Genomic DNA, 13092 nt, shown 5'->3' with positions numbered 1-13092 from the left:
TGAGATGAGAAAAAAAAAGTTGCAGCCATCCCAACTAGTAAAATGGAGCAACCTGCCTTCCATTTGGGGTCATTGGCATAGGAATGGGGCCATTGAAAGCCACTTCACTGCCTGTGCTTCCAACCCTCCTGAGGTCCCTCTCCCATAATCTATGTCCCTTGGCATTCTCTGACAAGTCCCTTCCTTACTGCTGCTTGTAGGCTTTGGCACCACTGTGTAGTCAGCAACCGTACCCTATGAAACCTACTGTTCTGATTGGCTGGCAGCATCAGATGGAGCGCAAGATCACTGTAACGGGAAGTGATGTGCAAAAAAAGTCATGCTGGATAACCATTTAAGTGCCTGATGGGCTGACAAACTATTAGATTTCCCATTTCTGGTGGTGAGCCTGCAGGTTATACTCACCCCCGCTCAATCCAAAATGGAAAATCCCAGCCACAGTGACGTATTGAATGGCAGATATAATTATTTCTATTATTTGTTGCTCTACTGCTAGATAACAGTACCTCCACTAATGTCTATTCAGCTTTCAATGTCAGAACATTAAATTATTATTTGTAACTAAATAAATAGTGTTTAGTTTATGACTTGGTCTGGCTCCTTTGTTAATTATTTATTAGGAATTCACTAACTCAACAACGTGATCAACTTAATTCCAGATTAGTGCATAAAATTAATTCTGATCTGATCTGATGATATGCTGAGCCATCTCTAGACGGATTTCATAATCCTCTAAAGTTTCTTTAGTAAAGATTCAATTGGGTCCTCAGCATATAATTGTCAGCTTTCTTACACAATCTTCAACAATTAATTGCTCAGCACTTCTTCACCAGTTTCCATAACCATCCCTTTCATCGTTGTGTTGACAGTATTTACAATCAACCAACTGCACTACAGCAACTCTCCAAAGTTGTTCAAATAGTAGTTGCCAACCTTACGACATTGGGAAGGTCAAGATCTGGAACATTGAAGAATACAAGTTCCCTTCCAAGTCACACACCAGCTTGGTCAGACTTAGGTTCCCCACAGTTTGGATCAAAATTTTGAAACACTCCACCAGAGACAATTATGTGAACATGAACAGCATGAAGGCAGTAGCAATTTATTAACATCACTTTTTCTTTCTCATGGTCAAAAGGAACATGCAATAAATTAGGCCACTCAAGCAACATCCCCAAGCTGTGATAATTTTAAAATATAGTTATCATAAACGCTCTAAGTATTTCTCACATTAATATTGTTTTATGATTCACCATTTACCTTGACTGGAGATACTTTATTCTTGAAAGCATGTCCAAATGTCCTGCTGAGTACTGCTCAATAACGTCTTTCACATCATAAGGTCGTAAAGTCTCCTTGAACTTTTTCTTGTTGAGAAAAAATGTCATGATACTGAAGAGATAAATAAGATGTTTCTTATTTTCCTTTCACTGTTTTGAGCGCTTAAAGTCAGAGATAGCCTACAGCACTTTTGCTAGGAAAGTGTTTATACTTTACATCGTGCTAAGAAGGAGAATGTATATATATATTCTTGGAAGTTTCCTAACAAATTTTCAAGCTTTTATAACAATCAGTTTAATATTCATGTCACCATATTGTGACCAAGTAGTATCAATAGCCATTTGTCATTTGATATTGAAGTTGTTTATAATTTTATTATTTCAATCCTAATGTTACAATACAGGAAAGGACTGCATTGACAAAAAAAAACAGATAATTAATTATTTTTGACACATGACAGAGCTATAATCAAATAACATCAATAATGTGGCTATTAATATTGTTAATATATAACATTAACATTATAATCCTCCTTGTCATTACTTCAGCAGAATATTTTGATGGTGGACGTGCTTTCTTAATCCCCCTTTGTTGCTTCAGCTTATCTCTACACTCTCTATCTCCCCTTTCTCTCTACGTCCATAATTCTTCACATAATAATTCCTTACCCAATCGTTAACACTCTACATTTCTCACACACTGTGGCATAGTGTGTACCACTGACAAGATTCTCTGCAGGACTCCAGCAAGTGCTTCAACAGCAACTTTCTAACCCATGACCTCTATCACCTGGAAGGAAAAGGGCAACAGATGCATGAGAACACCTTGAATTGCAAGCTGCCTTTCAAGCCATACACAATACTGACTTGGAAATATGACACAGTTGCTGGGTCAAAATCTTGGAACTTCTTTCATAATTGTATTTGGGCATATCTAGATTACATGGACTGCAGCGGCTCACCACCAACAACCACCTTCTGTAAAGAGATAGGTAATAAATACCAATCAAGGTCGTGATACCAAAATGTGGTGAATGAATGAATGAATGAGGTAATCTTCTGCTATAACCAATTCTTTTTCAGATGTCTAGACGGTAGAACTCTTGCTTCTATTTTTTAAATAAATTCTAAACTCTTAAGACCAAGGCTTGATGTCATCAATTCATAATGTTTACATTGATCAGATATTTAGGATTAATATGTTTTGGGATTCCATCTTTAAATTGAAAGTAAACAGTGTGATATGTTCTGCAGTCTGAATAGCAGTGAGCCTGAGTGGTTTACTTGTAGAGATTAAACGGACCCAGACAGTTTTACTGGGTGGAATTGCAAAGGCAGTGAAGGCCCAGAAAAATGCTGAAGATTGTTCATGTCATCGACATCTGTGCATTAAACTGCCCATTTAATTCCAACAGGAAAGAAAGTTAGGCTCTAAAGGATAGCTAATTAACTCATGTAATTCACATAGTCAAGAGGAAGCCACTGTAAATGTCAGGCCACAGGTTTCCTACAAGTCAATGAACACCATTGTGGTCTGCAGAGAGAAGTGGTTTCTGAATTTTGTGCGCTATGACAATGGGAAAAATGTCTCTAACTGAAAAGACACTTGCCATAAGCATATAAAGATTCCAGGAGATTCATTCTGGTATAACCAGAGGCGAAATACATTGACAGAGTTCTTTTTTTCTGCTGGCAGTGAACTTAAGCAGCATTCTGAAAACAAAGGAAAGCATCTGGAGGCGGTCACTCAAAGTTACAACTCAGCAAAATTGGGAAATATGAACCTATTGGGAGCAGGGTGCAACTGTGAACCGTTTACTACAAAGACTGTAAATCTACAGAGAATGTAGTGTTTTATATATATCAAATTTTATAAATATCAAAGTTCAAATAAATCTTGTTTAACATAATATTCTGAGTTTTTGGTACATGAAACATCTTAAAAAGTGTAATTGTTTCAGTCCAAACTGGAGCTTCATTTTTTTTTATTTTTAAGGTGTCAATCTGTTGGGGGATTAGAACAATAATTCCTGATTTTGTTAATCTCTTCTTTCCAAAATTGATGGCTACTTATATCACAGCCATTGGTTCTTTTCTCAGAACCTGCAATAAAAAGTTCCAAAGCATCATTTTCACTGTAATCACTGCACTAATTTCTTTTGAATTGTAGGAATGTTCAGGCTTTAATCTAAGGTTATTATGAAGTGCAATCAATCCAGCTGCTCTTAGCCTTTCAGGATAAAGAAAGCTCTTTCTAACTGGCAGAAAGCATTCTTCTGTTCTCCTGTTCTTGGCTGAAAAAAAAGGAAAGCTCCTGGTATCAGATTTTGTCCAAAGAATAATGTAACACAATTACAGCATTGTTTCGATGAACAGCATCATGTTATTCAAGAAGTAACTGTGCAAAAGCATGTAATTTTGTTCCCATATCAAAGTTAGTAGTAATTTATTTCTTATTTACTTTAATTGATAATAAGTGAAAGACAAAATAGTATCTTTTCAGTACTTGACTTTCAACATTTTTAGATGTAGGCTTCACTTTCCTTTCATTTTGTCAGTGTTATAACATTTTATACCATGAACGCCAGATGATACAATACGCTAAATGTATCCACATGAAGGTCACAAATAAACAGATCGCACTTTAATCCTTCATGAATAAAAGAACATAGAACAGTACAGCACAGAACAGGCCCTTCAGCCCACGATGTTGTGCCGACCATTGATCCTCATGTATGCACCCTCAAATTTCTGTGACCATATGCATGTCCAGCAGTCTCTTAAATGTCCCCAGTGACCTTGTTTCCACAACTGCTGCTGGCAATGCATTCCATGCTCTCACAACTCTCTGTGTAAAGAACCCGCCTCTGACATCCCCTCTATACTTTCCTCCAACCAGCTTAAAACTATGACCCCTCATGTAAGCCATTTCCGCCCTGGGAAATAGTCTCTGGCTATCAACTCTATCTATGCCTCTCATTATCTTGTATACCTCAATTAGGTCCCCTCTCCTCCTCCTTTTCTCCAATGAAAAGAGTCCGAGCTCAGTCAACCTCTCTTCATAAGATAAGCCCTCCAGTCCAGGCAGCATCCTGGTAAACCTCCTCTGAACCCTCTCCAAAGCATCCACATCTTTCCTATAATAGGGTGACCAGAACTGGACGCAGTATTCCAAGTGCGGTCTAACCAAAGTTTTATAGAGCTGCAACAAGATCTCACGACTCTTAAACTCAATCCCCCTGCTAATGAAAGCCAAAACACCATTTGCTTTCTTAACAACTCTGTCCACTTGGGTGGCCATTTTAAGGGATCTATGCATCTGCACACCAAGATCCCTCTGTTCCTCCACACTGCCAAGATTCCTATCCTTAATCCTGTACTCAGCTTTCAAATTCGACCTTCCAAAATGCATCACCTCGCATTTATCCAGGTTGAACTCCATCTGCCACCTCTCAGCCCATCTCTGCATCCTGTCAATGTCCCGCTGCAGCCTACAACAGCCCTCTCTCCTGTCAACGACACCTCCAACCTTCGTGTCGTCTGCAAACTTGCTGACCCATCCTTCAATCCCCTCATCCAAGTCATTAATAAAAGAACACAAAGATATCATTCTTCAGATTGGCAACACAAGCCCTGAGAGCGCCAGTTGCATGACAAATATTAGCTAGGTGCAAGAAACAGAACCATTTTTCCTTCCTCTGACTTCCAAATAACAAAGATCCTCATCTCTCTATTTCTTCCACACTCCGCAATCTTTCAAACTGAACTGCTGCATCACCTAACTCCTGATACTTGATTTATCATATGCTGTCTTGCACATTGTTGTATCTTGCTGGCATCTTAACCCCTAGGTCCTGGTGCTACAATTAGCATTTTCAATGTAAAAGAAAATAATTAATCAGAAAGCTTCAGCAACTCGCTGCTTCCATTGTTGGCCTATGATCAAAGCATGAACACAAAAACATAAAATTGGTCATTCAGTAGAGCAGGACTTCAGTTTTGATTATTGAAGATTTTCATCATGCAACCATCAGGACAATCCAATTTAAGTGAAAGCAACATCTATCATGCATGTAAAGAGAGTACTGATTAGTCGGCCAGTTACTCTGTCTGGTAGATGCATTGTCAAGGAGAATGTATTGATAATGTTGATTGACTGTTAACTGTCAGGCTTTATTTAGATGTAAACCAGGCAGACTGGCTATGATTGGTCAGAACATTGTCCTGAGAAATAAACCTGTAAATGGCAACCCTCTACCAATCAGAGTCCACTTACCAACCAATTAGCACTCTCCTCTCATGGAAAATAGATGTTAGATTTCAGTTTGAATTAACATTCTTGGAAGTTGTCCTAATGGGGGCAAGATGAAAAGATTCAACAAAATGCACTTTGTACAACATAACATTGGTTAGCTGTACTCCAATCCTTTGAAGTATAGCTTAACTTTGGGCATGAGAGAATTCTGGATTTACCCAATCAACATAGATCTAAGCCACATTTAAGGGGATAGCTTTAATTTAATTCAAGATAAATAATGTTAGTCATCCAGCCAAATTTTCTCAGAAGACTTTCAATGAGTTTTTTTTTAATAGAGAAGAAACTACCTACAACTCCTAAACTGTTGGCTAGCCAATCAAACTAACCCCACAAAGATTTTCCAGACTAACAGTAGTTTTGGTTTTTGGACTTGAGCCTGAAAACAATGATATTTTAAAATGGGTATCCTTCAGATACTTTGTGCTCAATTTCTAATGAATTGAATAATCTCTTTATCGTTTCTGATTCTATCTCCAAAACATGATCTTAAGAATCTCATAAATGTAAACATTTTGAATTGAAAACATTAAGCCTCGGTTTTAAGAGTTTAGAATTTATGAAAAATTTAAGCAATTGTCTGGACATCTGAAAAAGAATTGGCTATAGCAGAAGATTACCTCATTCATTCATTCATTCACCACGTTTCGGTATCACTACCTTGATCAGTACTTATTACCTAACTCTCTTCAGAAGGTGGTGGTGAACCTCTGCAGTCCATGTAATGTAGATACACCCAAGTACAACTATGAATGAAGTTCCAGGATTTTGATCCAGCAACTGTGGCACATTTCCAAGTCAGAATGGTGCATGGCTTGAAAGGCAGCTTGCAATTCAAGGTGTTGCCATGCATCTGTTGTCCTTTTCTTTCTAGGTGGCAGAAGTCATGGGTTTGAAAGTTGCTATTGAAGCAGTTGCTGAAGTCCTGCAGTGAATCTTGTCAGTGGTACACACTATGTCATTGCGTGTCAGAAACGTAGGAAGTTAATGATCGGGTAAGGAATTTTGATTTGATTGAATTATGGATGTGCATGTACAGCAAATTGTTCCCCATATTTAAAAGTACATGAAATAAACCCTTCTTCTGGTTTAACTTTACCACATTGTTGTATGGTCCTTACAAAGTCAGAGTCTATCATTAGAGGGAGTGGGGGGAATATACCACCCCTCTCTAAACATGGGAAAATTTAAATCACAATCTGCTTGTCGACAGATGATGAGAATAGTGAGTGATATTTCTTTGTTATAAAAGTAGCAATATGTTCAGAATAAATGATCAGTGGGAGAAAACAGCTTACAGGAGTAATGGGGAACAAGAAAAATCTGCCTCCTTTTTTCTAGCTCATATTATCTTTGCTTGAATTATTTGGATAAAGGAAACAGAAAGGAGAGGAAGAAAGATTGATGTCACTTTAGAAAATACATCATAACTCAACCTCTGGGGAGTTTTACATTATGGTCAATACACATAAGCATGATTCATAGGTTAAAATGTTTATGAGTTTAATGCTTTTTGGCGTAAATTTGTGTCAATGTCATATAGAATCCACTTTTGTTCCTTCAGATACAATAAAAACAAGCCAAAGTGTGATAAAAAATTCACTGAACCTCAAATTCACAGAAACTTTTAATAGCAACAGGGTGTCCCAGAGGCAGGACAAATATGACTCTTTCACAGATTCTACTGAGCCTCCCAGGAAAAGATTAACTGGAAAACTTAACAATTATGTACAGAATCATCCTGTGTGATGCTGTGTAAACTTTATGTTGCACTTTTCATTAGTCATTGTGTATGACAATTCTTTTTTAAAGGTGAGAAAGAAAGCCTCTGCAAAATAAACTGTCATACAAAAATTAACCACAGCAAATCAGCAATAGATGGACATCATTCATTTGCAGCAAAGCCACAGAAAATGAGTTGTATGTTACATTATTCTGCATTGACATATCAATGTTTCAGTGCTTGAACAAAGAGTCTGTGGCACACAAAATGAGGGTGTATAACCAGAATGTGTCTTCAATTAGAGATTGAATGTGTGGCACTGGAACCATATTATAGGAGAAAATGATATGTTATGTTATAGTTGACAAGTTTCAGCTTTTATCGATTGAGAATAACACCGCTCATTCATGACTTCATTAACTTGCCACATCCCACTGAGGTAACATGTAGGTAACAATCAAACCCACTATTCACAGAGTTATTACAAAACTTTTATGAAAGCATCTTATAAGATTTTATAAAAACATGCAGGATTCATCATTTCACCTTCGTTTTTAGACCCAATTTGGCAGAGAGCATGGAACATGTCTTCTGTACTTAAGAAAAATTACCATAGAATATAGGAACAGGAGTAACCCATTTCCCTCCCAATACTTTAACTCCTTTAGCCACAAGCATTATGGCCAACCCCTTCTTGAAATCATACAATGTTTTGTCCTAGCCTGCTTTCAGCAATAGAGAATTCAACATGCTTACAACTTAAGAAATTTCTCCTCATCACAGTCCTAAATAGTTTGCCCCGTATCCTTAAGAGTGTAATCCCTCGTATGCACTCCCCCATCATTGGTAACATCCTTCCTGTATCTTCTCTCTCTAGTCCTGTTAGAATTTTAAATGTTTCTATGAGAACGCCGTCATTCTTCTGAACTTCAGAGAAAATAATGCTAACTAATTCAAACTCTCCTCATATGCCCATCCTGGTATCCTGCAAGCGGTCTGGTAAACCTTCACTGCACCCCTTCCATTGCAGGAACATCCTTCCTCAGATAAGGAGATCAAAACTGCACACAATGTTCCACGTGCGGTCTCAGCAATGCCCTGTATAATTGCAGCAAAACATTCCTGCTCCTGTAGCCAAATCTGCTCATTATGAAGGCCAACATATTATTTGCCTTTTCCATCAGCTGCATCTGCATGCTTACTTTCAGCGCTGGTGTACAAGGTCACCCAGATCTCGTCGCACTTCCCCTCTCTCAATTTGTACCTATTTAGATAATAATTTGTGTTCCTGTTTTTGTTATCAAAGTGGATAATCTCACATTTATCCTATTGTGCTGCAGTTGTGATGCAGTTGTCCACTCACTTAGCTTATCCAAATCATACTGATGCATCTCTGCATCCTCCTCACAGCTTACACTCCCACCCAGCCTTGTGTTGTCTGCAAATTTAGAGATATTCCATGTAGTTCCCTCATGTACATCACTGATGTATATGGTAAATAGTTGGGGTTTAAACAGTAATCCCTGCAATGCCCCACTAGTCACAGCCTGTCATTCAGAAATTATTATTCTTCGTTTCCTGTCCGATCATATATCATAGAATCCCTACAGTAAAGAAACAGGCTCTTCGGCCCCACAAGCCCACACCGACCCATCCCCCTATAACCCACCTAATGCCCACATTCCTGAACACTATGGGAAATTCTGCATGGCCAATCCATCTAGCCTGCATATCTTTGGACTGTGGGAGGAAACCACAGCATCTGGAGGAAATCCAAGCAGACACGGGGAGAATGTGCAAACTCCACATAGACAGTTGCCTGGCGGTGGAATCGAACCCGAGTCCCTGGAGCTGTGAAGCAGCAGTGCTTACCAGTCTATCCATCTCAATACACCACCACCAATCCCTTGTGCTTCAGTTTTACGTGCTAATCGCTTATAAACATAAACACATCAAAAAGTGCAGAAGTAGGCCATTCAGCCCTTTGAGCCTGCACCACCATTTAATATTATCATGACTGTTTGTGCAATCTCAGTATCCCATTCCTGCTGTCTTCTCACATCTCTTGATCCCTTTAGCTGCAAGGGTCATGTCCAGCTCCCTCTTGAATCTTTCCTAATGAACTGGGCTCAACTGCTTCCTGTAGGAGAGAATTCCACAGGTTCACAGCTCTCTGAGTGAAGAAATTCTTCCTCACCTCAGTCCTGAATGGGTTACGTTATTCTCAGACTATGACTCCTCGTTCTGGACTTCCCCAATGTTAGAAATATCCTTCCTGCATTTATCCTGTCCAATCCCATCAGGATTTTATATGTTTCTATGAGATCCCCCCCTCACTTTTCTAAATTCCAGCCAATACAAGCCCACTCAATCCTGTTCTTCCGTATATGTCAGTCCTATCATCCCAGGAATTTGTCTGGTGAACCTTTACTGGTCTCCCTCAATAGCAAGGATCTCATTTCTCAGACTATGAGACCAAAACTGAAAACAATATTCAAGGTGTGGCCTCACCAAGGCCCTATATAATTGCAGCAAGACATCCTCACTCTGATACTCAAATCCTGTTGCTATGACGGAGAGCATAACATCAGCTTTCCTCACTGTCTGCATGCCAACCTTCAGCAACTGTGTCACCATGACACCCAAGTATCATTGCACCTCACCTTTTCCTAAAGTGCCAACATTCAGATAATAATCTGCCTTCTTGTTTCTGTGACCGAAGCGGATAATCTCACACTTATCCACATTATATTGCATTTGCAAAGTATTTACTCAGTCAGTCAGTCTGTCCAAGTCACCCCACAGTCTCATAGTATCCTCTTCACAGCACACACTACCACTCAACTTATTGCGATTTGCAAATTTGGAGATATTGCATTCAATTCCTTTGTCCAAATCATTAAAGCATATTGTGAACAGCTGAGGTCCAAGCACTGAACTCCACGGCACACCACTTGTTACCTCCTGCCACTCTGGAAAGAACCCATTTATTCCAACTCTCCACTTCCTGTCTGCTAACCAGTTCTCTATCTATGTCAACACAATATCTCTGATACCATGAGCTTTAACTTTCCTCATTAGCCTGTGGAACCTTGTCAAAAGGGCTTTTGAAAGTCCAGATACACAACATCTACTGATTCACCATTGTCTACTCTACTGGTCACATCTTCAAAAAATTCCTGAAAATATGTCAAGCACGATTTTCCCTTGGTGAATTGTGCTGACTATGACTGATGCTGCCATCATTTTCTAAATGCTCACTTATTACATCCTTAACCATTAACCCACCACCGTCAGGCTAACCGGCCTATAATTCCCCATTTTCTCTCTCTCCTTTTGTAAAGAGTGGAGTTATATTAGCTTCCTTCCAGTCCATTGGAACTCTTCCAGAGTCTACAGAATGCTAGCAAAAGACCACCAATGCATCGCTACTTATAGGGACGCTTCCTTAAGTACTCTGTTACCTAATGGTATTATCGTTGGGCTGTTAATCCAGAAATTGAGATAATGTTCCGGGGACCCAGGTTCAAATTCCATCATGGCAGATGGTGGAATTTGAATTCAATAAATATCTGAAATTAAGAGTCTAGTGATGACCGTAAATCCATTGTTGATTGTCAGGAAAACCCATCTGGTTCACTGATGTCCTTTAGGGAAGGAAACTGCCATCCTTACCTGGTCTGGCCTACATATGACTCCAGGCCCACAACAATGTGGCTGACTCTTAGCTGCTCCCTGGGAAATTAGGGAGAGGCAAGAAATGCTGCCTAGGCAGCAATGCCCCCATCAGGTGAACGAGTAAAGAACAAAAAGTACAGAGCATCAGGTTCTGGGGACCCATTAGGTTTTAATCTCATCAATTTACCCAATACCATTTCCTGACTAATAAGGATTTCCTTCATTTCCTCCTTAATGCTTGACCCTCTGTTCCCTAGCATTTTCTGGAGATTATTTGTGTCCTCCTTAATGAAGGCAAATCTAAAGTATTTGTTCAACTGGCCATCTCTTTGTCTTCTATTACGAATTCATGTGATTCTAACTACAGCGGAGTGCTATTTAAGTAGGTGTGTTCTCAGCCCCAGGTCCTACACAGTAGGGCCTCCCTCCCACCCTCCTCCTCGAACCTAATTAAGAGTCCACAAACTCAAAGCAAACACACAAGGGCTGAGGGAAGTGCCTGGTGAATAAAGTGCGAGTTTTCGGTGAAGATGCTCAGTGAGGAGATTACGCCACTGTTGAAGAGGGTGAAGACATGACTGCCAAGCTGATTCAGTGTGCTGCATGCATGATGTGGGAGGTTAGGGACACTGATGATGTTTCTGGCTCCTATAGCTGTGGTAAGTGTGTACACATTCAGCTTCTGAAGGAGGTTGTTGCAGCACTGAAGAAAGAACTAGAAGACCTCAGGCTCATCCGAGAGAACGAGAATTTTCTGGACAAGATCTTCAGCTTGGTCACTACACCGAGGATACCTGAAGAGAGAAGGGGGATCTCGATGACAAAGGAAGACATGAATGAAGTACAAGAGAGCTGTGGTAATAGGGGACTCCATTGTGAGAGGGATTGACAGGGGTTTCTGCGGCAACAGGCGAGATTTGAGGATGGTGTGTTGCCTTCCTGGTGCCAGGATCCAGGACGTCACTGATAGAATGCAGAGAATCCTCGAGGGTGAGGGTGAAGACCCAGAGGTGGTGGTGCATGTCGGCACTAATGATGTCAGGAAGAAAAGGAGGAGCATTCTACAGCGGGACTTCAGAGAACTCGGAAGAAGGCTGAAAAGCAGGACTTCCAGGGTGGTTATCTCTGGTTTGCTTCCAGTTCCTTGGGCTGGAGAGAGCAGGAACAGAGAGATAATGGACCTGAACGTGTGGCTGAGGGACTGGTGTTGGAAGCAAGGATTTAAATTCTTGGATCACTGGGGTATGTTTTGGGGTAAGAATAAATTGTATGGGAGGGACGGTTTGCATCTTAATAGGTGGGGGACCAGCTTTCTGGCAGGCAGGTTTGCCACTGCAACACAGGTGTGTTTAAACTAAGTAATGGCGGGGAGGGGCCAAACTGGAAATTTAAGAATCAAGTTAAAGGGAAAGTGAGAATAAGAGAGGTTAAGAAGGACAACAGAATCAACAGAGCAGAAAACTAAAGAAGGAATCGTACAGTATGGCCAAGTGAAATAGGGATTGATAGGAAGGGTGAGGGGAGAAACAAATTAAAAATATTATATATGAATGCACGAAGCATAAGAAATAAGGTGGATGAGCTTGAGGCTCAGTTGGAAGTTGGCAAGTATGATGTTGTGGGGATAACTGAGACATGGCTTCAAGTGGACAGGGCCTGGGAAATGAATATTCAAGGCTATACGTGCTATCGAAAGGACGACTCATTTGGATAGCAGTAACAGAATAGGTCAGAGTCAGCATGGATTTACGAAGGGGAAATCATGCTTGACTAATCTTCTGGAATTTTTTTGAGGCTGTATCTATGAAGATGGATAAGGGAGAGCCAGTGGATGTACTGTACCTTGATTTAAGGAAGGCCTTTGATAAAGTCCCGCAGAGGAGATTGGTGAACAAAATTAGGGCACATGGTATTGGGGGCAAAATACTGAGTTGGATTGAAAATTGGCTGGCTGACAGGAAGCAAACAGTAGTGATAAACGGGTCCCTTTCGGAATGGCAGGCAGTGACCAGTGGGGTGCCACAAGGTTCGGTGCTGGGACCGCAGCTGTTTACGATATATATTAATGATATAGACGAAGGCATTAGAAGTAATAT

General features: G+C 40.1%; 1 protein-coding gene across 2 annotated transcripts in view; it reads right to left on the bottom strand.

Moving 5' to 3' along the window:
- Positions 1-13092, bottom strand: part of LOC125451993 (potassium voltage-gated channel subfamily KQT member 3) — a 399056-nt gene that overhangs the window by 12773 nt on the left and 373191 nt on the right. For both annotated transcript variants that reach the window (XM_059646073.1, XM_048529840.2), the window contains one exon: positions 1261-1392. In XM_059646073.1, coding sequence (XP_059502056.1) covers positions 1261-1392 — 132 coding nt within the window. The remainder of the gene's footprint in view (positions 1-1260; positions 1393-13092) is intronic.

The sequence above is a fragment of the Stegostoma tigrinum genome, chromosome 5 (assembly GCF_030684315.1).
Source record: "Stegostoma tigrinum isolate sSteTig4 chromosome 5, sSteTig4.hap1, whole genome shotgun sequence".
Taxonomy (NCBI): domain Eukaryota; kingdom Metazoa; phylum Chordata; class Chondrichthyes; order Orectolobiformes; family Stegostomatidae; genus Stegostoma; species Stegostoma tigrinum.
The sequence above is the reverse complement of the archived record's forward strand: the minus strand, read 5'-3'. Positions and strand labels throughout refer to the sequence as shown.